Below are 26,023 nucleotides of genomic sequence, written 5' to 3' on the forward strand. Positions count from 1 at the left end.
CCCTCTCTTTCTCTCTTCTCTCTTCTCTCTCATCTCTGTCCTATCTGGAGGAAGACACAATAGGCCTTCAGTCCTATAGAAACAGATACTTGCATGGAAAGAAACTTAGGAATCCAGTTAAGGCCCCTATGATATCAAATGCTGAAAACTTTGGTGAATTTGACTTAGGACATGATGGGAAAGGACACAGATGCATAACTGACTCACTCTCTCTATGACACCATGAGGGATAATGTAACTTGTTTCCCCCATTTTCTGCTTCATGTCTCAGTTTCAAAAGTTCATAGCAATCCTTCAGTCCTGAAGAGATATGATAACCATGTTCCCTTTTGACTCATTGCAAAGAAAGTCCTAAGCAAGCTATTATCTCTCAAGTAATTATACAATTAAGTATCATAATTGTCCTTTTTTTCTGTCTCAAGGGAATGCCAGTAAACAGGACAAAACTATGAGCCCAGGATAAAACATGGCATTAGCATTAGATCAAAAATGCAGAATGACATGTAGGGAGAATAAGAATGCTGCATGTTTAACCTGTGATACATCATTGCTTCTCTTTAGATAATACTTATCTGAGGCTACTTGATTATGACCCAGTATCTCTGCTGAATGGTAACACTGGAGCTACATTTTGGTGTCTACAATGACCATATATTATTGTGAGATGGTTATATTCAGAACACTGGTTTTAGTCTTTTTTCCTTACATGATGGTAATTTCTCCTGTTTCCAACTGCAATCTCAGTGGTCCTCTTCCAATTGTTCACAAGTATTATCAGTCTGGAGACTTAATCATTGCTGCTATTCTTTATCAGGTCTTCTTTCTTTCAAATGAGATCACTTTTCAAAGCCTTCCTTCTCATGATGTCCTTGATCAGTACCTGTAAGTAACCTCCTCCTCCCCCACTGCCACCTAAAAGCTGTATTATTTTTCTTTCACTTTTGTGTTCAAACAGAAAAACCTTGGTTGGTGTGACTACTTCCAATGGCCATATTTAGCCATTTTCTAGAGATCACATAAACCTAGCCTGTCCTAACACTGAAGTTTAAATTGAGACAAATACTATTGATTTGAACCATAAGCTATATGGATTACTTTTTTTTTTCCACAGGAAACTACCTTCCTTGAACAAAGCCCTCTGTTGAACGTAAAATGCTTGACTAAATCCAGAGCTTTTTTCCCTTTCATCTCTCCCAGAAATGAAGCCAGAAATGAATTGCATTTGAGAAAATATTTCAGTCTATTACAAGTCTAGGGTGGGAAAATGGAACTGGCTTCCCACCCTTAGAAAATGAAGACAAAATACAGATAAAACTGAAATCAAATGCTACCTTAGCTCAATTTTACCTATCCTTAACTAGGTCAGGATTTCCCAGTCCATACAATCTAGGGCTATTATTTGATAAAGTCCAAATTCCAGTTGTCCAGAGCAAACAATAAGAGCTAATTTCTGTCATTATGTGAATATCTATTTTATATAACAATTAAAACGTAGCAAGTGTCCAATTCTGAAGCAGAAATATATTGACATAGTTTATAACTCTCACTGAAGGTTCATCACTCATAATTACCAACATACTTTGGCTCTGGCATTTGCTGTAAAGGAGATCAATCAACATTCTGGGATTTTACCCAATGTCAGCCTTGGTTTCCACATCGCTACCGAATATGCTGAGGAAAGATCAACTTACCTTTTAGCACTGGAATTTCTATCTACAAAAGATAAATGTATTCCCAACTACAAATGTAATGACCAGACCAATACAGTGGCTGTCATTGGAGGACCCCGTTCTAACACCTGTCTCAACATTGCAACTATTCTGTGCAACTACAAATTTCCCCAGGTGAGACACAAATTTGGAGCAAGATGGGAAGTTCACTTGCTATTTATTAAATTCAGGTGTCAGATCTTCATGATAACTCTTATGAGAAAGATCCCAGAATCAGGACATTTTTGAGGCAGGAAGATGAGAATATGAAATATATCACCAAAGTGCTGTCCCTTTTTGCTTGAGGAGCAGTGCTGTACTTGTAGATGTCATGCTGTAAAATTGTGATTATAAGGAACCCTCTTTCTGTATCTCACTGAAACCCAGAGTTTGGGTTAAATAAACACACATTGCACTTCTTGCCTTTCCCCCAATTATTTCCTCCATTTAGGTCACTTATGGAACAGCTCCATTGATAACTAATGCAACAGCAGAACATTTTGTCAAATGGATGTTCCCAGATGAGACCCACCAGCTTAAAGGAATCCTACACTTACTGCTGAATTTTGGATGGACTTGGGTTGGGTGGATTTCTCTGTATGAGGAAGATAGAGAGAGCTTCATTCAAAAGAGTCTTTACATGTTTTCAGAAAAAGGAATCTGCTTTGATTTTATAGAATGTATCCCACAAATGATGTATGGTAATGAAGCTGCTGAAATGATGGAAAAGGCAGATAAATTATATAAAGTGATCATGGGGAGTACAGTCACTGCAGTTATCTTGAATGCTGAAATCACAGGCATATTGCCTTTGAGAATAATGATCTACGTTTTAGATGCTGAAGATATTCCAAAGGAGAGAAAAGCCAAAGTCTGGATCATGACAGCCCAGATGGAATTCACCTCCATTCTGATGCAAAGAGAGTTGCCCATTGATTTTCTCCATGGTGCTCTTTCCTTTGCAATTCACTCAAAGGAGCTGACAGGATTCCCACAATTTATGCAGAAGAGAAACCCAAACTTTGAAAAAGAAGATGGTTTCATTAGGGATTTCTGGAAAGATGCTTTTGAATGCTCATTCTCTAATGAGATGATAGATGGCAATGCTAAAGGGATCTGCACTGGAGAAGAGAAGCTGGAGTCTCTTCCTAATTCTGTGTTTGATACCACCATGGGTGGACATAGTTACAGCATCTACAATGCAGTCTATGCTGTGGCACATGCTCTGAGGGCCATGCACTCCTCCAAACTCAAAAAGGGTGAAATAATTGATGAGAGGAGATGGAAGCTCTTCCTTCAAGCCCCATGGCAGGTAATGTTGGCTAATGTAATCATGTCAAGTCATCATGTCATGTAGACAGTACCAGAGTAGGAGGATGTCTTGTTTTGTTTTTGTTTTTGCACTTCATATGAAAGATATTTTACAAATAGTTTTGAATGCTATGTGGAAGTCTGAGATATTGTCATATGAAAGAAAAGAAAAGTTAAAACTTATTGTCTTTTTCCAACGTTATTTCAATGTTGAGGTCGTTTGTGCAGTACCAGATAGAATTTGAAAAGGAATTTCTTTGAAATATAGACACAGCTAAAATTAATAACATATGAACGTTAGAAAATATTTTATGTATGAAATAGGATGTACAGGAATTATTCAATCCATTATATTTGACAATTTCAAATGTAAAACCTTGAAAGCTATTTTGCTACTCAATAGCATTATTATTCTTCACCAGCTTACTTTTGGAGAAACTAAGACTGAAAAAAAGAGAGATGACAACAAACCTTGTGAAAATATGAATAGTGTTATTTCAAGTAGAAAGCAAATTTCAAGTGTTATTTCAAATAGAGAGTCAATGAATTGCATGAAGGAAATTTATATATTAATTTGTCTTGAATTATATTTTATTTATTTTTATTTTTTTCAAAAGGTTAACCGTTAGTTGGAAGGAAAGGCCATCTTGGCCAAGAATTTTCTATGTTGGAGAATTTTATCTTCTCTACCTTTTATGCCAGCAAACTAAATACGCCGTTTCTAAAATGCTCAGTTGATCAAAGCAAAGTAATCAGCCAGATATCTGTCTTTCTCCATTTTGTGTTGGAATTCTCACCTGACATTTTCTCAACTAAAAAAAATAATAATATTAGGCAATAGAGTAGAAAATGCATGTGATAGAGAACACAATTCTTCTCCTATTTTAAATATTGTAGATTGAAACAAAAAATTACTTTCCTTTGATTACAGGCCAAACTGAAATAACTGAGATTTGTCCATACAATTCAAGGAATCCAGTTAATATTTCTATTTCTTTGTTTCTTCCCTCAGCTCCACCATTTTCTGCAGCAAGTCTCCTTTAACAACAGTGCTGGAGAACAGGTTTCTTTTAGCTCAAAAGGGGAATTAGAAACTGGATTTGATATTTTCAATTGGGTCACATTCCCAAACAAGTCCTTTCTGAGAGTCCAAGTTGGAAAGATTGACCCCATGGCTCCTCCAGACAAGACCCTCACCATTTCTGCCAAGGATGCCATTTGGCCCCATTTATTTAATCAGGTGTGTCTCCTTTTTCACTTTTTAGGAAATCATGTAACCACTGATCCATGTCACGGAATGATTTAAAAAAACAACAACGACACTTGGATTAAACAATTTAGCAGCTTCAGGCTAATTATTTTTCTTTTGGGTGTGATATGAACATAAACTACTAAAGTAAAAGAGGTGGCTTAAGGTTTCAATACCTACAATACTTCTTTAGTTCCAATGCAAAGCTATCTTGCTATGCAGGATGTGTTTCAAACTGATTAGCAAAGAATGACAATCAAGGAAGTTATATAGCTTAACAGAAGCAAACAATTTATTGAAACAGAATGAAAATATTTTAAGAAATGGCATACACATGGTTCATTATTTCATCTCCTTAGAATTAAATTTGTAATTGTCTCCCCTGAAATAGATGAAATAGGGAACAAAATAGCTTGGTTTGAAACATGAAACAAAAAACTGTTATGCTGGAGATTCTGTCTGTCTGTCTGTCTAGCTAACTAATTGTGCTAATCCAAGTGGAGTAATATTTCACTCCACTTTATGTATTGGGTCAATGACCAAATAATATTCATTTGGTCAATGACCAGCAAAGTTTAAAAGGACAAAAACAAGGTGAAGAAAAAAATATAACAATATACTACCAACGAATAAAATACATCACAGAATAGTATAGAATTCACTCCTCTATTACTATGTCAATACATGTTTTACCAATATTAAAACATTAATAAGTAAAATGCCCACACACACACACACACACCCTAACACTTTATTAATTAATATATTTCAATTTAGAAGTAATATTTTAAACAAGAATAATTACTTCTTTAGCCGATTTTGTCTTCATAGTGGCGACACAATATCCGGCTACTTCATATGTTATGAATGATGTTAGAGCCTGAAGATGTTCCACATAAAAAATTATCTGGATTCCCAGGGAGTTTTATCTATTGGGGCAAAATGTAGATTGACCTGAAACCCTATAAAACTTAGGTGTGAGATGGTTTCAACTGCCTCTTCGCCACATGGGCAGATATGCTCAGCTATAGGGATTTACTATCCCTGCCTTGAGGAAGTGCATTTAAAAAGGGGTGGGGAGGCAAATATCTTTTTTGGTTTTAAATAAAACATATATCAATCAATGAGGGAAGGAATATGACACAGAAAATGACTTTCTGACCTGATCCCACAGGTCTAAGGGAGAACTCTGAAGTTGATTTATAAATGGCATCATACCCCAGTTTATCTCAATAATTTCACAGAATCATATTCCCCAGATTGTTGAGTCTGTGAACAAAAAGGAACTCTTTATGGTGCTTGTGCCCTAAAGTATTCATCTTTGGGAAACAGAGGAGGGTCCCTATGTCATCCACTTGTTTTCAATGTGCTCCAAGCTTCAAAGAAACCAACAAACCTCAGAAAACTGAGTTACTCTGCTAGCAGCACGCAGATTGAAAACAGCTCAATTTTGAAAATCAGACTGCTGCCATGAAAAGTTCACACAACTTAATATCAAATATCACATTCGGTATCGATGGAAAAGTGAACATGTCTCATGTAAGAAGCACCATTTCATAATTTTTATTAGGAAAGAGTAAATATAAGAGCCTTTAATGCATTGATTTCATGGTAGTCTGTTTTTTTTAACTATCATTAATTATGAATTGTTTCGTATATTTTTTTGACATCAACTTTACCACATAGTACCAAGCATAGAAAGAGCTCTTTGTAAGAGTAGGAACGCACCCACCCTCTGTGGGGGGGTGGGGGGTAAGTGTCTTAAGGAAAGCGTGTTTCAAGGGATCCAGAGTTGAAAGCTTTATTTAAAAAAAATAAATTTTAAAATTTTAAAAAAGCTCTCCCACAGGAGCTTCTGGCACTGATTTCCTTGGATCAGGTCTTTAGAATACCATCTTTGGACCAATCACTCCATTAGAGTAATAGGTATGAGATAAGGAGCAGTTAAGGCAGCGATCCTCAACCTCAGCAATGTGAAGAGGTGTGAATTAAACTCCAAACTTCAACATACTGGCTGGGGAATTCTGGGAGTTGAAGTCCACACCTCTTAACGTTGCTGAGCTTTGAGGAAAACTGAGTTAAGGGATTCAGTAGTGAATTTAAAACAGAAGAAAACTGGAAATTGGAACACCAGGGTTTGGGTCAGGATATGAAGAGTTTGGGTATGTGTAACTGATGAGATGAACATTCCCCAAAAAATACATTCTTCATGTGAAAGAATTCTGATTTTATTTATTGACAGACATTGCCTCTTTCCATCTGTAACAAGAAATGTCCTTTGGGCCATAGCAAGATAAAAGTGGAAGGGAAATTATCTTGCTGCTATGACTGTAGACGGTGTCCAGAAGGAAAGATAGCTGACCAAATGGGTAAGCAAAGGAAAATATTGATTATATCAGTGTTTTAATAAATATAAATGGGGCCTGACTTTTTAATCACTAGTGTATACTTTAGTCATAGTCCTTTAGTAGATCCAGTCTGTGATTAATTCTTCATGCTTAAAACCACCAGTGGTTCTGTCAACAATTTTGCTTTGTTTTTACCCATAGACTTAGATTATTGTTTCCCATGTCCAGAAGATCAATATCCAAACAAGGATCGGGATCATTGCCTTCCAAAAAGCATAACCTTCTTGACTTATCAAGAGCCACTGGGCATTTCTTCGGTAATGATTGCAGTCTCCTTTGCTTTCATCTCAGCTGTGGTGTTGGGGATCTTCATTAAACAGCAGGACACTCCCATCGTCAAAGCCAACAACAGGAACCTCACCTACATTCTTCTCATTGCTCTCCTCCTCTCCTTCCTTTGCACTTTGCTCTTCATTGGCCAACCTGACCAAGTGAAATGTCTCATGCGACAAACTACTTTTGGCATCATCTTCTCTGTAGCTCTTTCTTGTATATTGGGGAAAACAACCATAGTCGTTCTGGCTTTCAGGGCCACCAAGCCAGGCTCCCAATTGAGGAAATGGGTGGGCAAAAGGATGGCTAACTCCATTGTCTTATCTTGCTTCATGGCTCAATTTACCATTTCTGTGGTGTGGCTGGCAGTTTCTCCCCCATTCCCAGATTCTGACATGCATTCAGTGGCTAAAGAAATTGTCCTGCAATGCAACGAAGGTTCAACCACTCTGTTTTATACTGTCTTTGGCTTTATGGGGTTCTTGACTGCTGTCAGCTTCACTGTGGCCTTCCTAGCTAGGAATTTACCTGACAGTTTCAATGAAGCCAAATTTATCACCTTCAGCATGTTGGTTTTTTGCAGTGTTTGGGTATCATTTGTTCCCACCTACCTGAGCACCAAGGGGAAATACATGGTGGTGGTGGAGATCTTCTCCATTTTGGCTTCGGCAGCTGGATTGCTGGGTTGCATCTTTTCTCCAAAATTGTATATCATTATTCTGAGATCTGATCTGAATAAGAAGGAACAACTAATAAAGAAATGAATCTGATTTTCATACCAGACCCCTTGAATGAAGCCAAAATTGTTATTTCAGCATCTTCCCCCCACCCCAGTTTGGTGGTTTGGCATTTTTCTCTCTGTTGGCACATCAAAGTCACATAACTCTGATGATCTCTTCCAAGTTCACTTCAGAACTTAGAGAGCTGCTCTGCAGCTTTTCTTTGAAATGTAAGATAATGATTCCATTTCAGCTAAGGACATAAATTCTATGGGCATTTAATAACGGACAACCTATTGGCACAATTATAAGAATTCCATATGTAAAGGAGCTACCAGAGAAATACATCTAAAGATTTGTACATGCAAAGGCATATTTAACAGATCCCAGGAACTCAGAGGAGCAACCATGACTGTTACAAAAGAGATTCCTTAGTACAGTGAAAGGGGGAGGGTCAAAAATGGAACTCAGTATCTCTGCCTGAATTACACTAGGAATAGGTTGATCCATAAAATAGCTTTGAATCTTTTCCCCTTATTTCACTAACGGCAAATGTCATTCCAGAAATCCTAGTGATTCTTCTTTCCTGAATTGCTTACTTTGACAGCTGGGCAATATGCCATATAATGGCCATATAGGTCAAGATCTTCTCTGACTTGGAAAAGCAGGATAGCTTCTGTGAGCTTCTGTCAGCACAGTGTCAGGATTCAGGTACCAGGCAGTTACTTGAGACTGATTCCATCACTTATCTGCCAGAGAAGGTGTAAGAGAAATCAGTCAACAATCACAAATGGAAACCATCCTGAGGACATTTTGAGAAATTTGGAGAGCCAAATAGATACACAGTGCTCAGCTAATTGAGAAAAAAGGTGTCAGCAGGTTAACTGAGCCCTCATGAGAAAAAAAAAAATGCACAAATCTCTGATTCATGCTCTAGTGTAGGTGAGTCTTATGTGCTTCCAGTACCTCAGCGCTTCAACTGCAGAATGGCTGAGTAACCTTCATGACACCTAGACTCCTGGACTGTTCTAGTGTGTATTTAGTCATGTTCCAACTCAGCTTTGCAATATTTTCTGTCCAGAGAGACCTTTCCTTAAGAGCTGCTGGATACTGGGTGCTCTGGCACACGCTGGCTCTCTGCCTGCCTTAACTGCTCTCAGAGAAAATTTTGTTTTTTATTTGTTCAGTCACATCTGACTCTCTGTGACTTCATGGACCAGCCCACAACAGAACATCCTGTCGGTCATTGCCACCCCAAGCTCCCCAAAGGTTGAGTCCATCACCTCTAGAATACCATTTGTACATCTGGCAATTCTCGCTCCATGAATTGCTGAAGTCTGTTGTTGTTGTTTATTTGTTCAGTCACTTCCGACTCTTCATGACTTCATGGACCAGCCCATGCCAGAGCTTCCTGTTGGTCATCAACACCCCCAGCTCGCCCAAAGTCTGCCCTCTTTAGCATTCCAGTCTCCCTTGAAGAAAATAACATCTCTTTTAGGCTTGTTGTCCTGTAGGTGTTGCAGATCCTCATAGATCTGATCTACTTCAGCTTCTTCAGCATCTGTGGTTGTGGCGTATATTTGGATCACTGTGATGTTAGATGGCTTGCCCTGAATTCAAATTGAGATCATTCTATCGTTTTTTTAGATTGTATCCAAGCACTGCTTTAGCCACTTTACTATTAATTATGAAGGCTACTCCATTTCTTCTGTGGTCCTGTTGTCCACAGTAGTAGATCTGGTAGTCATTTGATGTGATGTGGCCCATTCCAGTCCATTTCAGTTCACTGACGCCCAGAATGTCTATCTTTAATCTTGACATCTCACCAATAACCACATCCAATTTGCCCTGGCTCATAGATCTTACATTCCAGGTTCCAATGGTGTGTTGATCCTTAGAACATCGGATTCGCCATTCACCACCAGCACCGTCGGCCGCTAGCCGTCCTTTCGGCTTTGAGCTAGCTGCGTCATCACGTCTGGGGCTAGTTGAACTCATCCTCTGTTCCTCCCCAGTAGCATTTTGACCATCTTCCGACCTGGGAGTCTCATCTTCTGATGGTATACCGACGTATCTCTTGTTGTACTGATCCATTTAGTTTTCACGGCAAGAATACTGGGGTGGGTTGCCATTACCTTCCCCAGGGATCGCATTTAGTCTGACGTCTCTGTCATGACCTTCCTGTCTTGGGTGGCCCTTCATGGTTTAGCTCATGGCCTCATTGAAGTGCTCAAGCTCCAGCACCACGACAAGGTAACGATTCTTTGCTGAAGATTTATTATGTTACAAAATGATTTAATGCATTTTGCAATTGTCTAACAATGCCACACTTATCTTTAAATGTACAATTTAACCAAAATTTTGTTCATTAATCATTAATATTGACATGAACTTTTTCTTATCATTAAAGGTTTAAGATATATGAATTATCATACGGTTAAGCATTTCTAGTTAATACTGTATCAATACCACTGTACCCAATAAAATAATTCCGTATTTTTTAGCTTATAATGCAATAAAACAGTTAAAACAAAACAGCCTCCCTTACAGTTTTATATTAATTCTACTGATTATTATTTTTATTATTGTTATTAACAGACATTTTTTATCGCCCTTCTCAACCCACACAGTTCTTATTGGTATGGGGATACCAAGTCATTTGTCTGCCTCCTGAGGAATCTGTATAATGACCAAGTAGCAACATTAAGAACAGACCACAGAACAATGGACTGGTTTAAGATTGGGAAAGGAGTACGGCAGGGCTGTATACTCTCACCCTACCCTTTCAACTTGTATGCAGAACAGATCATGCGACAATTGGCCTTGAGGAATCCAAGGCTGGAGTTAAAATCTCTGGAAGAAACATTAACAATCTCAGATATGCAGATGATACCACTTTGATGGCTGAAAGCGAAGAGGAGCTGAGGAGCCTTATGATGAAGGTGAAAGAAGAAAGTGCAAAAGCTGGCTTGCAGTTAAACCTCAAAAAAACCAAGTTTATGGCAACCAGCTTGATTGATAACTGGCACATAGAGGGAGAAAACATAGAGGCAGTGACAGACTTCATATTTCTGGGCACAAAGATTACTGCAGACGCTGACTGTAGCCAGGAAATCAGAAGACGTTTAATCCTTGGGTGGAAAGCATTGACAAATCTCAATAAAATAGTTAAGAGCAGAGACATCACACTGACAACAAAGGTCCACATACTTAAAGCAATGGTATTCCCAGTAGTAACATATGGCTGCGAGAGCTGGACCATAAGGAAGGCTGAGAGAAGGAAGATCGATGCTTTGAAACTGTGGTGTTGGAGGATAATTCTGAGAGTGCCTTGGACTGCAGGAAGATCAAACCAGTCCATCCTCCAGGAAATAAAGCCAGACTGCTCACATGAGATAATGGTATTAAAGGCAAAACTGAAATACTTTGGCCAATAATGAGAAGACAGGACACCCTGGAGAAGATGCTGGTGCTAGGGAAAGTGGAAGGCAAAAGGAAGAGGGGCCGACCAAGGGCAAGATGGAAGGATCATATTCTAGAGGTGACGTACTCGTCCTTGGGGGAGCTGGGGGTGGCGAAAACTGACAGGAAGCTCTGGCCTGAGCTGGTCAATGAAGTCACAAAGATTCAGATGTGACTAAACAAATAAACAACAAGAAAACCACACAAGATATACAGTTTTTAATTTTAATTTTATTTTATTTATCTCACTTTATTTTATTTTATTCTTTGGCAGTTGAAATACTTTCAAGACAAGTCACAAAACCCAGAGAAAAAACTTTCTGTCAAACCAATATGTTCCAGGCCAATATATATAATTATAGATCTCTCTGTCTGTCTCTCTCCCACACACAAACCTCACATGGATACTCCCAAATAAATGCAACAGTGAACTTGTTGTCTACAATAATTGCTTTCACCCTAAAGATAAAGCCACAATCATCATTTAAAAGAAACAAACAAACAAGAAAACCCTTGGAAAGAAGGGGGTAGAAGACAAGCTGAACAGATGAATTTCCATTCTCTTTTATTTCACGGGCTGCAGGACATTAAAGCCTTATATTTTAAGATTATTGCACATTATAACATTAAAAATTGATTTTCACGCAGCACTTTCTTCTTGATTAGCTATTTCCTCTATTCTGATGATGGCTCAGAATAATTATCTAAGATTTGAAAGAAAAGATGAGGAGCAGTTCTCTAGGTTCTGAAGTGACTTTGGAAGAGATTGTCACAGCTACCACCTTCTATGTCTCCTTGAGATACTGATAAGAGGGAAGAATGCAGAACCTCAAATTGCAAGAAACCAACATGATAAAAGTTACCACTTTGGCTTCAGTCAACGGGTGTGGTATAAAACTCAGTTTCATTTCATTAGTTGCTCCTTCTTATTCAAATCAGGTCTCAGAATAATGATAAACAACTTGGGAGAAAAGATGCAGCCCAGTAACCCAGCTGCTGAAGCCAAAATGGAGAAGATCTCCACTGCCACCATGTATTTCCCCTTCGTGCTCAGGTAGGTGGGAACAAATGATACCCAGACACTGCAAAAGACCAACATGCTGAAGGTGATAAATTTGGCTTCGTTGAAGCTGTCAGGTAAATTCCTAGCTAGGAAGGCCACAGTGAAGCTGACAGCAGTCAAGAACCCCATAAAGACAAGGACAGTATAAAACATAGTGGTTGAGCCTTCATTACATTGCAGGACAATCTCTTCAGACACTGAGTCCATGTCTGAGTCTGGGAATGGGGGAGAAATAGCCAGCCATACTACACAAATGGTGAATTGTGCCAGGGAGCAAGATAGGACGATAGCATTGGCCAGCCCTTTGCCCACCCATTTCCTCATTTGGGAACCTGGCTTAGTGGCCATGAAAGCAAGAACAACAATGGTTGTTTTCCCCAAAATACAAGAAAGAGCTACAGAGAAGATGATGCCAAAAGCAGTTTGTCGCATGAGACATTTCACTTGGTCAGGTTGGCCAATGAAGAGCAAAGTGCAAAGGAAGGAGAGCAGGAGGGCAATGAGAAGGGTCAAAGTGAGGTTCCTGTTGTTGGCTTTGACGATGGGAGTGTCCTGGTGTTTAAGGAAGATCCCCAGCACCAAAGCTGAGAGGAAGGAGAAGGAGACTGCAATCATTACCAAAGAAATCCCCAATGGCTCTTGATAAGTCAAGAAGGTTATACTTTTTTGAAGGCAACTATCCCGATCCTTGCTTGGATATTGGTCTTCTGGACATGGGAAACAATCATCTAAATCTAGCGGAAAAAAGGACAAAAACAAAACAGTTCATAGAAACACTATTGTTTTGAGGCATCATCAGTTCAATTTCAATATGCCCTAATTTTTCCTGTTATCTCTAGCTTTAGTGAGCTGCAGACAAAATAACTGGAATGCCCTCTACATGAGGCTGCCCTTGAAGACCATTTGGAAACATAACTGTTCCACAATGCAGAGGCATGTACAGTTCTCATTCACCATGGCTCACCAGAGTCACTCCACTGCTGCATGAGCAGCACTGGCTCCCAGTTGCTCTCCAGGTGCAATTAAAGGTTCACCTTTAATGCTCTGCATGTCACCAGGCCACATTATTGTTGAATTCAACCGTTTCCAAGGGTCTCTGCCTATCCCAACAGGTCAGCACACTCCAGGTCTCCTCCAATAACTGTTGTTAACTGATGGGACCTGGGAGGTGCACCATCTGCCCCAGCCCTTTGCAATACTCTCCTATATCAGTTTGGAGGGATACCTGCCCTTTAATCTTTGTAGTCTGGGAAGTCTGGGAAGCCCAGGATCTTCCCAAACTGTGGGATAGAATGTGTGTTGAATCATGAGGCTGATTGGCCCAGTGCCTGGTGGGAAGTGTGGTTTTGTTTTGTTTTGGGTTGTGATGAGCCACACAGTATCCATATATCAGATAGGAAGCCATAGATATTATATAAGTAAATCAGTCTGTCTGTCTGTCTGTCTGTCCATCTATCTATCAGTACATCAGGGTGGAATTAAGAACAAATAGAAGCCAGTGGAAAAACATTACCATTGCAAAGTCACCTTTACTTCCAAAATGAAGGTACAAAGGAAGTATCGTGGAAACTCTACCAACAAACTTTGGTTTCCTATAAAACCAAACTTAAGAAGGGGCAATCCAAATCTCAGATATCTACTGATCCTCCTGTTTAGAGTGAACTGATTTATTGTAGCTGCAAATATCTCACTGAACTATGAATAAACAGTTCAGTTTCTTCATTGATAAACTATACAACCTAAGGTAAAGCTCAAGATTTTTTAGTCACCATAAGGTTGATTAAAAATTTAGCCCCAATTTATACTTATTAAATCATTGATATATTCAATATATTCCTTTGCTTACCCATCTGGTCAGCTATCTTCCCTTCCGGACACAGTCTACAGTCATAGCAGCAAGATAATTTCCCTTCCACTTTTATCCTGCTATGGCCCAAAGGACATTTCTTGTTACAGATGGAAAGAGGTAATGTCTGTAAATAAATAAAATCAGAATATGTTCAAAAGAAGAATTTATGTTTTGGGATTCTTCTTTTCATCAGTTATACATACCCAAACTCTGCAGTTATTTATTCATTTGTTTGTTTTTTTGTCTGTCATATTTTTATCACTGCCCATCTCCCACACCAGGACGGACCCTAAAAAAAAACCTTAGTGTCGTATTTTCCAGTTTTGTTTCTGTTCTACATTCACCACTGAATTCCTTGACTGCTCCTTATCTTACACCTATTACATTAATGGTGTGATTGTGCCAAACAGCATTCTAAAGATCTGTTCTGAGGAAACCAGCACCAGAAGCTGGTGTGGGGAGCTCTCAACTCTGGAGTCCTTCACTTTCCTTGAGGTCCCATTATATGGTTGGGGTCCTACTTTTACTGTACCTCTTTCAAAGCTTGGTTGACTTTTCTGTTGATACCAAAGGCCACGATTTATTTAAACTTTTTTGAACTTTCCTAAAAATATATATATATTGGTTTTCCATATTGGACTATTTGCAGTCTGGCTGTTTATAGCAGAGTAACTAAGTTTTATTATTTTTTTGGTGGGGGGACCTTACTTTCATTTTTGCAGCTTAGAGCACTTTAAAAACAAATTATTTTTTATTTTCACCTTAATGATCTGCAAATAATACTGATCATTGCCTTACATGTTTTCAAAAAGATGCTTACTTTAGGGCACAACTACCGAATATTAAAATGAGTTCCATTTTTTCTACAGACTGAAGAATTTTGGGAATATGATTCTCTGTCATTATTAGACTGAACTGGGGTATAATACCTCTTCTAAATCAACTTTTGTGGTCTTGGAAATGTAGAAATAGGTCAGAAAGATTTTTTTTTCTTTATTGGTATATATTTTATTTTTTGAAAAAATGCCTTCCCTTCCCTTTTATTAAATTTTATAGATAGTGTGCAATCATATTAGGAATGGTGATAAAGTTAAATTAGCTGAGATGACTGATTACTTGATAGATAGATAATAGTTAGATTGATAATCTTCAGCAGAAATTCTTTCTTTTTGAGTTAGATATTTCAATATATTTTGATATATATTCAATATATTTGAAATAAGTTTCAGGAACAAGGATTCTGCTGGGTATTTTATGTATTTCATGAAAGAAATTAAAAAAAAAATCCTAAAGCAACTGAACTATAAACCAGGATTATCCATTTTTAAGATATAATTATTAATTACTTAATTTAATCTTTATCCCGCCTTTATTATTTTTTTTTAAATAACTTAAGGTGGCGAACATGCCGAATATTCCTTCCTCGTCCTATTTTCCCCACAACAAAAACCCTGTGAGATGAGTTGGACTGAGAGAGAATGACTGGCCCAAGGTCACCCAGCCGTCTTTCATGCCTAAGGCGGGACTAGAACTCACAGCCTCCTGGTGTTTAGCCCAGCACCTTAACCACTAGACCAAACGGGCTCTCATTGTTTCAAAACTTTGAAACAATATTTTGTTTCAAAACATTGAAACAATATTTTGTTTCAAGAAATAGTTTGTATCTCTTGAGCTATATTCAAATCTAGAGTTTCACTGGTTAGAAACACATCCTACCTACCTATTGAGAAGGTTTTACACTGGAACTAAGGAAATATTGTAGGTATTTAAACTTTAAACCACCTATTTATACATTAGTTGTTTATGTTCATATCACATCCAAAAGGGAAAAAAAATACCATGAAGGTGCTAAATAGCTTAATCCAAGTTTTGTTGTTGTATTTTAATAATTTATTGACATGGATCAGAGGCTAAATGATTTCATAAAAGTGAAAAATGAGACAGACCTGGTTAAATATGAGGGGCCAAACAGCATCCTTGGCAGAAATGGTGAGGAGCTTTTCTGCGGGAGCCATGGGGTCGATCTTTCCAAGTTGGACTCTCAGAAAGGACTTGTTTGGGAATGTGACCCAATTGAAAATATCAAATCCAGTTACTAATTCCCCACTGGGGCTAAAAGAAACCTCTTCCCCAACACTGTTGTTAAAAGATATTTGCTGCAGAAAGTGGTGGAGCTAATTGAAGAAAAAATAAAAAAGGAAATAGGAAAGTTATCAGAATTCCTTGAAGGGATAGGACAAGTCACACTTTGTTCCTTTCAATTTGGCCTATGCTTAAAGAAAAGTAACCTGTTAAATTTTGGATCAGCACACACTATTTCAAACAGGAAGACAATTCCATTTTCATCACATGTATTTTCTACCATATCACCTAACTAAAATATTGCAGTTGAAATATTTTCAGATGAGAATTCCATCACAAAATTGAGAAAGAGAGAAATCCAGCAGGTCACATTCCTCTGAGTTTTGAGCAATCCAGTATGGTTTACTCAACCTGATGACCTTCTTGCATTTTGTATTTGTGAGCATTACCTTCCATGGGGATTGAACTAACAGCTTCCAACTCCTTCCATTGCTTATTTGACCCTCTTTGAGTTTGGAGGAGTGCATGGCCCTCAGAGCATGTGCCACAGCATAGACTGCATTGTAGATGCTGTAACTCTGTCCACCCATGGTAGTCTCAAACACAGAATTCGGAAGAGTCTCCAGCTTCTCTTCTCCAGTGCAGATCCTTTCAGCATTCCCATCTGTAATATCACTGGAGAATGAGCATTCAAAAGCATCTTTCCAGAAATCCCTAATAAAGCCATCTTCTTTTTCTATGTTTGGGGTTCTCTTCTGCATAAATTGTTGGAACCCCATCAGCTCCTTTGAGTGAATTGCAAAGGAAAGAGCACCGTGGAGAAAATCAATGGGCAAATGTCTTTGAATCAGAATGGAGGTGAATTCCATCTGGGCAGTCATGATCCAAACTTTGGCTTTTCTCTCTTTTGGAATATTTTCAGAATCTAAAACATAGATCATTAGTCTCAAAGGCACCAGGCCTGTAATTTCAGCATTCAAGATGACTGCAATGACTGTACTCCCCATGATCACTTTGTATAATTTATCTGCCTTTTCCACCATTTCAACAGCCTCATTACCATACATCATTTGCGGGATACATTCTATAAAATCAAAGCAGATTCCTTTTTCTGAAAACATGGAAAGACTCTTTTGAATGAACCTCTCTCTCTCTTCCTCATACAGAGAAATCCACCCAACCCAAGTCCATCCAAAATTCAGCAGTAAGTGTAGGATTCCTTTAAGCTGGTGGATCTCATCTGGGAACATCCATTTGACAAACTGTTCTGCTGTTTCATTAGTTATCAGTGAAGCTGTTCCGTATGTGATCTACATGGAGGGATGAAAGAGGAAGAAAGGCAAAAAGTGCAATGTGTGTTTATTTCACCCAGACTCTGGTTTTCAGTGGGATACAGAAAGAAGTTTCCCTAAAAATCACAATTTTACTACATGACATCTGCAAGTTAGTACTGCTCATCAGGCAAAAAGGGACAGCACTTTGGTGATATTTTTCCTATCTCATGAATTTCTCATCTTCCTGCCTCAAAAATGTCACGATTCTGGGATCTTTCTCATAAGTATTATCATGTAGATCTGACACCTGAGGTTAATAAATAGCAAGTGAACTTCCCATCTTGCTCCAAATTTGTGTCTCACCTGGGGAAATTTGTGGTTGCACAGAATAGTTGCAATGTTGAGACAGGTGTTAGAACGGGGTCCTCCAATGACAGCCACTGTATTGGTCTGGTCATTACATTTGTAGTTGGGAATACATTTATCTTTTGTAGATAGAAATTCCAGTGCTAAAAGGTAAGTTGATCTTTCCTCAGCATATTCGGTAGCGATGTGGAAACCAAGGCTGACATTGGGTAAAATCCCAGAATGTTGATTGATCTCCTTTACAGCAAATGCCAGAGCCAAAGTGTGTTGGTAATTATGAGTGACGAACCTTCAGTGAGAGTTATAAACCATGTGAATATATTTCTGCTTCAGAACTGGACAGATGCTACATTTCAATCATTATATATTCACATAAACACAGAAATTAGCACTATTAGAAGCTAACCAATCTCATGTCCATCCAAAATGAAAGAGTAAGTGTAGTATTCCTTTAAGATGGTGGAGCTCATCTGGGAACATCCATTTGACAACATTTGCTCTGGCATCTTTATTCATCAATAGCCTGATTGTTATGTGATCTCAATGGGAGAAGAAAGAGGAACAGAGTCAGAAAGCAATATTTCTAAAGGAAAATGTGCAAGGTGCATGTGTTTACTTAACCCAATCTTTGAGTTGGAGTGAGATAGAGAAAGAATCTTCTTTAAAGCTACAGAATTATAGAACTCCTTACTGAGGAAAAAAAGGCAGCGGTTTTCGTGATGTCCTTCTCATGGATTTCCCATTTTCTTTTCTCAAACATTTCATGATTTGGCATCTTTCAAAAAAGAGTTATCATGAAGATCCAACACCTTAATTTAATAAATATCAAGTGAACTTCCCATCTTACTTTATATTTCTGCCTCACCTTGGAAATTTTTAGTTGCACAGAATGGTTGCCATGTGGAGACAGGTCTTAGAATCAGGTTCTCCAATGACAGCCACAATGGTGGCCTGGTCATTACATTTATAGTTAGGGACTAAGCTGTCTTTGGCAAAGAGAAATTACATTGCTACACAAAAAGTTGAACTTTCCTCAAGATTGTCGGTAGTAATGTGGAAACCAAGGCAACCATTGGGAAAGATCTCTGAATGTTCATTGATGTACTTTACAGCAAATGCTAGAGTCAAAGTGTTTTGTAATTATGAGTGAGGTACCTTCATTGAGAGTTATAAACTATGTCAATATATTTCTGCTTCAGAATCAGACAGCTGATGCATTTTTATTTTTAGATAGATTCATAAACATAGAAAATGCATCACTTGTTTGCTCTGCACAACTGGAACTTTTAGCAAATAATAGCCTACACTGTAAGGATTGGGAAGCCCTGACCTAGCAGGGATTAGCTAACATTGAAGTAAGTCCACATTTGGAGCCTGGTTTTTTCTGTCTTTAAGATGCTTTTTCTGCAAAAATTGTCAAATTCACATTGTAATGTCCCTTTCAGGATTAATTTGGATATTAGCAATGAAATTCCAATTCAGAGTGAACAGAAGGGGGAAGGTTTGTATGATTTCAATCTTATGGAGATAACATTCTACAATTAACTTGACATTTGGGCTTTGCATTCTGTAAAAATGTTCATTCAGTTCCATTGTCCCACCACAGAATTTGCCATTCCCTGGTGACATGAAAGGGATTAAAATTCAGAAAGTACTATGGTACATGTAGCCTATTTTCAGGACAGCCCCACAGCCTAGATTAGTCATATTTTTGTCCTCATGAAGTAAAGGATTGTGAATGTTTCTGAGAAAATGAACCCATGTAGTGTTATTATTTGAAACAAGAATATTTGCCTCATTTGAGATCTCAGTATTGGGGGAGGCTCCGTTTCTTTCAGCTCTAAAATTGAGACATCGCTAACAGCCATTGCAATCAGTAATAGTGTAACCATTTTGCAGTTGAACAGAAAAAGAGGAAGGAAGGAAGGAAGGAAGGAAGGAAGGAAGGAAGGAAGGAAGGAAGGAAGGAAGGAAGGAAGGAAGGAAGGAAGGAAGGAAGGAAGGACAGCATTTAGGTGGTGATGGGGATGAGGATGAGGATACTTACAGGAACTGATCAAGCACATCAGAAGATGGAGCATTTTGAAAAGTGATCTCATTCGAAAGAAAGAAGCCCTGATAAATAATGGCAGCAATGATTAAGTCTCCAGACTGATAATACTTGTGAAAAATTGGAATGGGACCACTGAGTGTGCAGTTGTGGACAGGAGAAACACACATCACCATAGGAAAGAAGAGTAACATCAGTGCTCGAAATAGAACCAACTCAGTGTAAAATATGGTCATTGTCGACATCAAAATGTGGCTCAAATGTTACTGTTCAAGTGAGGAGCTGGGTCACAATCAACCAGCCTCTCATGAGTATTATGTAAAGGGAAGCAATGAAGTATCACAGGTTAAACAGGCAGCCTTCTTATTCTCACTAAGTGTAATTCTGTATTTTTAAATTGATATTAATATAATGCCATGTTTTAACTTGGGGTCATGGTTTTCTTGTGTTTACTGGGATTCTCTTGAGACATGGTAAAAAAGGACAATGACGATACTTAATTTGATAATTACTTGGGAGATAATAGCTTACTTAGAATAGTACTTTTTTTGCAATATGTCAAAAGGAAACATGTTTATCATATCTCTGCAGGACTCTGTAGTGTTGCGAACTCTTAAAAACTTAGACATGAAGCAGAAAATTGGGGGGAGCACCTTCTGCACAAAAAAAGGGGGGAAAAAAGGGAATTTTTTTTCCAAAGATGCTGCCATGTTGGACAGATACATATCTATAAACAGTATCCAAACTTTCTTGATTCAAATGCTGTTTAAAATAAATGCTTAATACATGTTCTGCTATGAGAATGTCAGGATAAAATTATTGCTTTGAGGTCAAGGATGTTTTGAAAGAAGGAATTTTTCAGTTGTTGTTTAGTTTTTTTGATCCCGCCCCTATTATTTTTATAAAAAATAATCATTTAGAATAAATTATAATATAATATAAACTATAAAATAATAATTATTTTATAAATAATTATAATCATAATAATTTATCAATTTCATAAATAATTCAAGGTGGGGAACATACCAAATACTCCTTCCTCCTTGTATTTTCCCCACAACAACCACCCTGTGAGGTGAGTTGGGCTGAGAGGGAGTGACTGTCCCAAGGGCACCCAGCCAGCTTTCATTCCTAAGATGGGAGTGGAACTCACTCTCCCCTGCTTTCTACACCAGAGCCTTAACCACTAGACCGAACTGGCTCTACATAATGCTGAAGTCATGGTATCAGTCAATGTGTTAAGTTGTACTTATGTTCTCCATAAAGAGCAGCTATCTATCTATTCATCCATCCATCACCTATCACGTGCCTATCTGTCTATCATTCTGCCACAGAGGTCATTTGGCCCCACATATTTAACCAGGTGTGCCTTGTTTTACCCTTTTATTGAAATCATTTAGCCACTGACCCATGTAAATATTTGATTAAACCACAACAACTGTAGGATTCAGCTACTGAGATATTTAGCAGCCTCAGTTATTGTTGTTGTTGTTTTTTTCCTTTTAGGTCTGATATGAACATAAATACTAAAGTTAAAGTGGTGGTTTAAAGTTTCTGTACCCAAAATATTTCCAATGCAAAGCTATCTTAATATTCAGTATGAGTTTTTAAAGAGATTAGTAAAATAATGGCACTCTAGAAGGGTAAGAAGCTTAACAATCCAACAGAATGAAATATATATATATATATAAAAATGGCATATTCATGGTTGATGATTACACTCCTTAGAGATAACTTTTTAACCTCCTCTGAAATTGGTAAAAAAAGGAACAGAAACTATTTGTTTTTGAAATATATTCCAAACTGGTTAGCTATGTCTATCTAGCTAACTAGTTATGCTAATCCAGTTGGAGTAATATGATTGCATACTATCAAGAATTTAAAAAGCTTTCCTGAAACAGATGAAATAGACTCCATAAATCCTGTTTTTGAAATATATTTCAAATATATTGAATATATATCCAAATATTTTCAAATATATAATTCAAAAACAAAGAATTTCTGCTGGAGATTCTCTTTATCTCACTTTCTCTCCATCATCTATTAAATCAAACTGCATCACAATTCAGAATATGATTGCATATTATCTATAAAATTCATTAAAGGGGAGGGTGGAGGCATATATATATTTTTCTAAAAATAAAACATAAACTAATTAATTAGGGAAGGAATATGACACACACACACACACGCACACACAACTTCTTTCTTATCTTTTTCTACATTTGTAAGACAGAATTCTAAAGTTCTTTTAGAATTAACAGCATGTTCCAGTTCAGTCTAATAATTTCAGAGACTCAAACCCCGAGTATTCTTGAGTCTCTGGGAAAAAAGGAACTCTTCTTAATCTTTGGTGGAAGTGCCCAAAAGTAAACTTCTTTTGGAAACAGGTAAGTAAGGCAATGATCAGTATTATTTGTAAAACATTAAAGAGAAGACAAAAATTAATTTCCTTTTAATCTGCCCAAATTTGCAGAAGCATAAACAATCCCCCCGCCCAAAAGAAAATCTTAGTGATTTAGCTATAAGCAACCAGATTGAAAATAGCTCAGTTTTGAAAATCAGATTTTTGCTATGAAGTGTTCACAAAGTTTTAAATAAAATATGGCCTATGGTATGAATGGAAAAGTCAACCAAGCTTTAAAAGAGGTATAGTAAAATAAAATTGAACTGGAAGGAGAGCATATTCCAAGGACTCCAGAATACAAAGCTCTCCACCACTGGTTTCTGGTACTTATTTCTGTGGAACAGATCTTTAGAATACTATGTTTAGCACAATCACACCATTAGTTAATAGGTGTGAGATAAGGCACCATTAAGGGAGTGTTTCTCAACCCTCAGCAACTTGAACAAGTGAGAACTTCAACTACCAACTTCAAAATCCTTCCAGGGGAATTCTAGGAGTTTAAGTCCACACCTATTCAAGTTGCTGACATCTGAGAAACAAAGAGTTAAGGAATTCAGTGGAGAATATAAACCAGAAAGATAACTGGACTATGCAACACCAAGGGTTGGTTTAGGATATGAAGAGTTTATATATGTATAACTGATGAAAAGAAGAATCCTGAAACATAAATTCTTCATGTGAAAAAATTCTGATTTTATTTATTTATAGGCATTACCTCTTTCCATCTGTAACAAGAAATGCCCTTTTGGCCATAGCAAAATAAAAGTGGAAGGGAAATTATCTTGTTGCTATGACTGTAGACGGTGTCCAGAAGGGAAGATAGCTGACCAAATGGGTAAGCAAAGGAATAGATTGAATATATATATATATATACATATATATACATATATATACATATATATACATATACATATACATATATATATATATATATATAATTTAATAATATTAAATGGGGGCTGAATATTTAATCAGTATTATGGTAACTGGAAATCTTGAGCTTCACATCGTATTGTGCAGCTCAGCAATGAAAAATATGAACTATTTTTTCATAATTCAGTAAGTTAATTGATGATAAAACCAATCATTTCACCCTAACTAGGAGATCCATAGATTTCTCAGTTTCAGATTGTTCCTCATTGTGTTTCCTTAAAAAAGTATAAACAGTTATAAGGAAACCAAAGTTTGTTGATAAAATTTACAAAATATTTCCTTTCTACTTTTTTTGTGGAAATAAAGGTAATTTTACAATGGTAATGTGTTTCCACTGGTTTCTCCTTGTTTTTACTTCCTGTTCCACCCAGATGTATTGATTAATGGATTGATTGGCTGGTTGGTTTACTTACAAATTTATACGGCTTCCTATCTCATATAATGATCCTAGGCAACTCACCACAACCCATTAAAAAAACAAAACAAACCGTCCTTCCTACCAGCTGCTGGACAACTATTGCAAAGGGCTGGGGCTGCTATAGAGAATGTGCACCTCCAAGGTTCCATCGGATGACAACATTGAATGGAGAAGACCTGGAGCATGCTCACCTATCTGACCTATTGAGACAGGAAAACACACTTGGAGAGAGGTGGTCCCACCAATAACTTGGCCCAGTGACATGTAGGGCTTTATATGTGATAACCCACACTGGAATTGTGCCTGGAAAGTATTTGGGAGCTAACCCAGGCAAGTCTGAGTGGGTTTAGGTGCTTGGGCCTTTCAGTATCATGGTATTTCCTTTTTTTGTTTTTGGACGTGGTGGTTCTGCCCCAGACAGAGCCGGTGCACACTTGGACTCATGGTTCCTGCTGGAAAAAAAAAAGGCAGCCATGGCTAGAGGTTTGCACACCTTTGTGTTGTGTGCCATTTGAGCTCATTCCTCAACCAGGAGGCTCTACTCAACATCACTCATGCCCTTGTGACCTCCTGTTTAGACGACTGCAACACACCCTACCAGGGGCTGCTCTTGAAGAGCATTAGGAAGCTAGAAATACAGTAGTACAGAATGCAGCTGCATTGATTGTCAAGAGTGCTGTCTATTTGGGACATGTTACACCACTGCTTCAGGAGCTACATTGGTTGCCAGTGTCTTTCCAGGTGCAATTCAAAGTGTTTGTTGCCAACTTTAAAGCCCTTCATGGCTTGGAACCAGGTTACCCGAGGGACAGTTTTTCCCAGGTATTTCTACCTGTCCAATCAAGTCCAGCAGAATAGGCACGCTGGCGTTGACCAGGAGACGTGCCTTTTCTGTGTGGAACCTGCCGTGTGCGACTCCCTCCCTCTTGAGATTAGGATGGCCCTGCCCCTTCCCACTTTTCGGAGGGCCTTAAAGTCCTGGCTATGTGCCTAGGCATGGGGTCTCGGGTGTAAGAATGGCCTCATTTCCTGGTTGTGCTGACACCAATGGATTTTACTATTTCTTAGCTGCTATTTGTATTTAATATCTTTTGTATAGTTTTAATTGTTTGACTGTTTTTGATGACTCTTAGCTACCCAGAGTCACTGGTTTGAGATGGGTGAGTATATAAATTGAATAAATAAATAAATATTGAAATTGAACCACTGATTTTTCAAAACAATACTTTTTCTGTGAATGTTTTTTTTTTCCCCCAGACTTAGATGATTGTGTCCCATGTCCAGAAGATCAATATCCAAACAAGGATCGGGATCATTGCCTTCCAAAAAGCATAACCTTCTTGACTTATCAAGAGCCATTGGGGATTTCTTTGGTAGCTATTGCAATTTCCTTTGCCTTCATCTCAGCTATGGTGCTGGGGATCTTCCTTAAACAACAGGACACTCCCATTGTCAAAGCCAACAACAGGAATCTCACTTTTATCCTTCTCATTGCTCTCCTCCTCTCCTTCCTTTGCACTTTGCTTTTTATTGGCCAACCTGACCAAGTGAAATGTCTCATGCGACAAACTGCTTTTGGCATCATCTTCTCTGTAGCTCTTTCTTGTATACTGGGGAAAACAATCATTGTTGTGCTTGCTTTCATGGCCACCAAGCCAGGCTCCAAGATGAGGAAATGGGTGGGGAAAAGGCTGGCCAATACAATTGTCCTAGCTTGTTCCCTGGCACAATTGACCATTTGTGTAGTTTGGCTGGCTATTTCTCCCCCATTCCCAGATTCTGACATGCACTCTGTGGCTGAAGAAGTTGTCCTGCAATGTAATGAAGGTTCAACCACTCTGTTTTATTTTGTCCTTGGTTTTATGGGGTTCTTGACTGCTGTCAGCTTCACCGTGGCCTTCCTAGCTAGGAATTTACCTGACAGCTTCAACGAAGCCAAATTTATCACCTTCAGCATGTTGGTCTTTTGCAGTGTTTGGGTGTCATTTGTTCCCACCTACCTGAGCACCAAGGGGAAATACATGGTGGCTGTGGAGATCTTCTCCATTTTGTCTTCTGCAGCAGGATTACTGGGCTGCATCTTTTCCCCCAAATGCTATATCATTATTCTGAGGCCTGATTTGAATAAGAAAGAGCAATTAATAAAGAAATGAACCTGGTTTTTATACCAGATCCCCTCAATAAAGCCAGCTGGGTTATTTTTGACAACATTGGTTTCTTGCAGTTTGAGGTTCCATAATCTTCCCTCATTTTTGCACATCAAGGTGACATAGAAGGCAGTAGCTCTGATGATCTCTTCTAAATTCACTTCAGAATTGAGACAGCTGCTCCTCATCTTTTATGTCAAATGTTAAATAATTATTCTGAACCCTAATCCAAGTAGAAGGGTATAGCTAATGAAGACAATGATGGGTGAAAACTGGTTTTTAACCTCATAATGTGCACTAATC

At 38.1% G+C, this 26,023-nt stretch overlaps 1 protein-coding gene across 1 annotated transcript; it reads left to right on the plus strand.

Moving 5' to 3' along the window:
* Positions 1-2,799: 2,799 nt before the first annotated feature.
* On the plus strand, positions 2,800-25,726 carry LOC134496974 (vomeronasal type-2 receptor 26-like). The gene is made up of 3 exons (XM_063302688.1): positions 2,800-3,021; positions 22,949-23,057; positions 24,831-25,726. Exons 1-3 carry the CDS (start codon positions 2,800-2,802, stop codon positions 25,724-25,726), a joined length of 1,227 nt encoding a protein of 408 aa, XP_063158758.1.
* The last annotated feature ends 297 nt before the right edge of the window (positions 25,727-26,023 follow it).

The sequence above is a fragment of the Candoia aspera genome, chromosome 4, assembly GCF_035149785.1.
Source record: "Candoia aspera isolate rCanAsp1 chromosome 4, rCanAsp1.hap2, whole genome shotgun sequence".
In the NCBI taxonomy this organism is placed as follows: domain Eukaryota; kingdom Metazoa; phylum Chordata; class Lepidosauria; order Squamata; family Boidae; genus Candoia; species Candoia aspera.

Excerpts from the sequence above, each read along its gene's own strand:
- LOC134496974 (XM_063302688.1), top strand. The coding sequence starts at position 2,800 with ATGATAGATGGCAATGCTAAAGGGATCTGCACTGGAGAAGAGAAGCTG. Across the intron at positions 3,022-22,948 it reads TCCTTCAAGCCCCATGGCAG|TGTAACAAGAAATGCCCTTT; the intron begins GTAATGTTGGCT and ends CCTCTTTCCATC. Across the intron at positions 23,058-24,830 it reads GAAGATAGCTGACCAAATGG|ACTTAGATGATTGTGTCCCA; the intron begins GTAAGCAAAGGA and ends TTTTTCCCCCAG.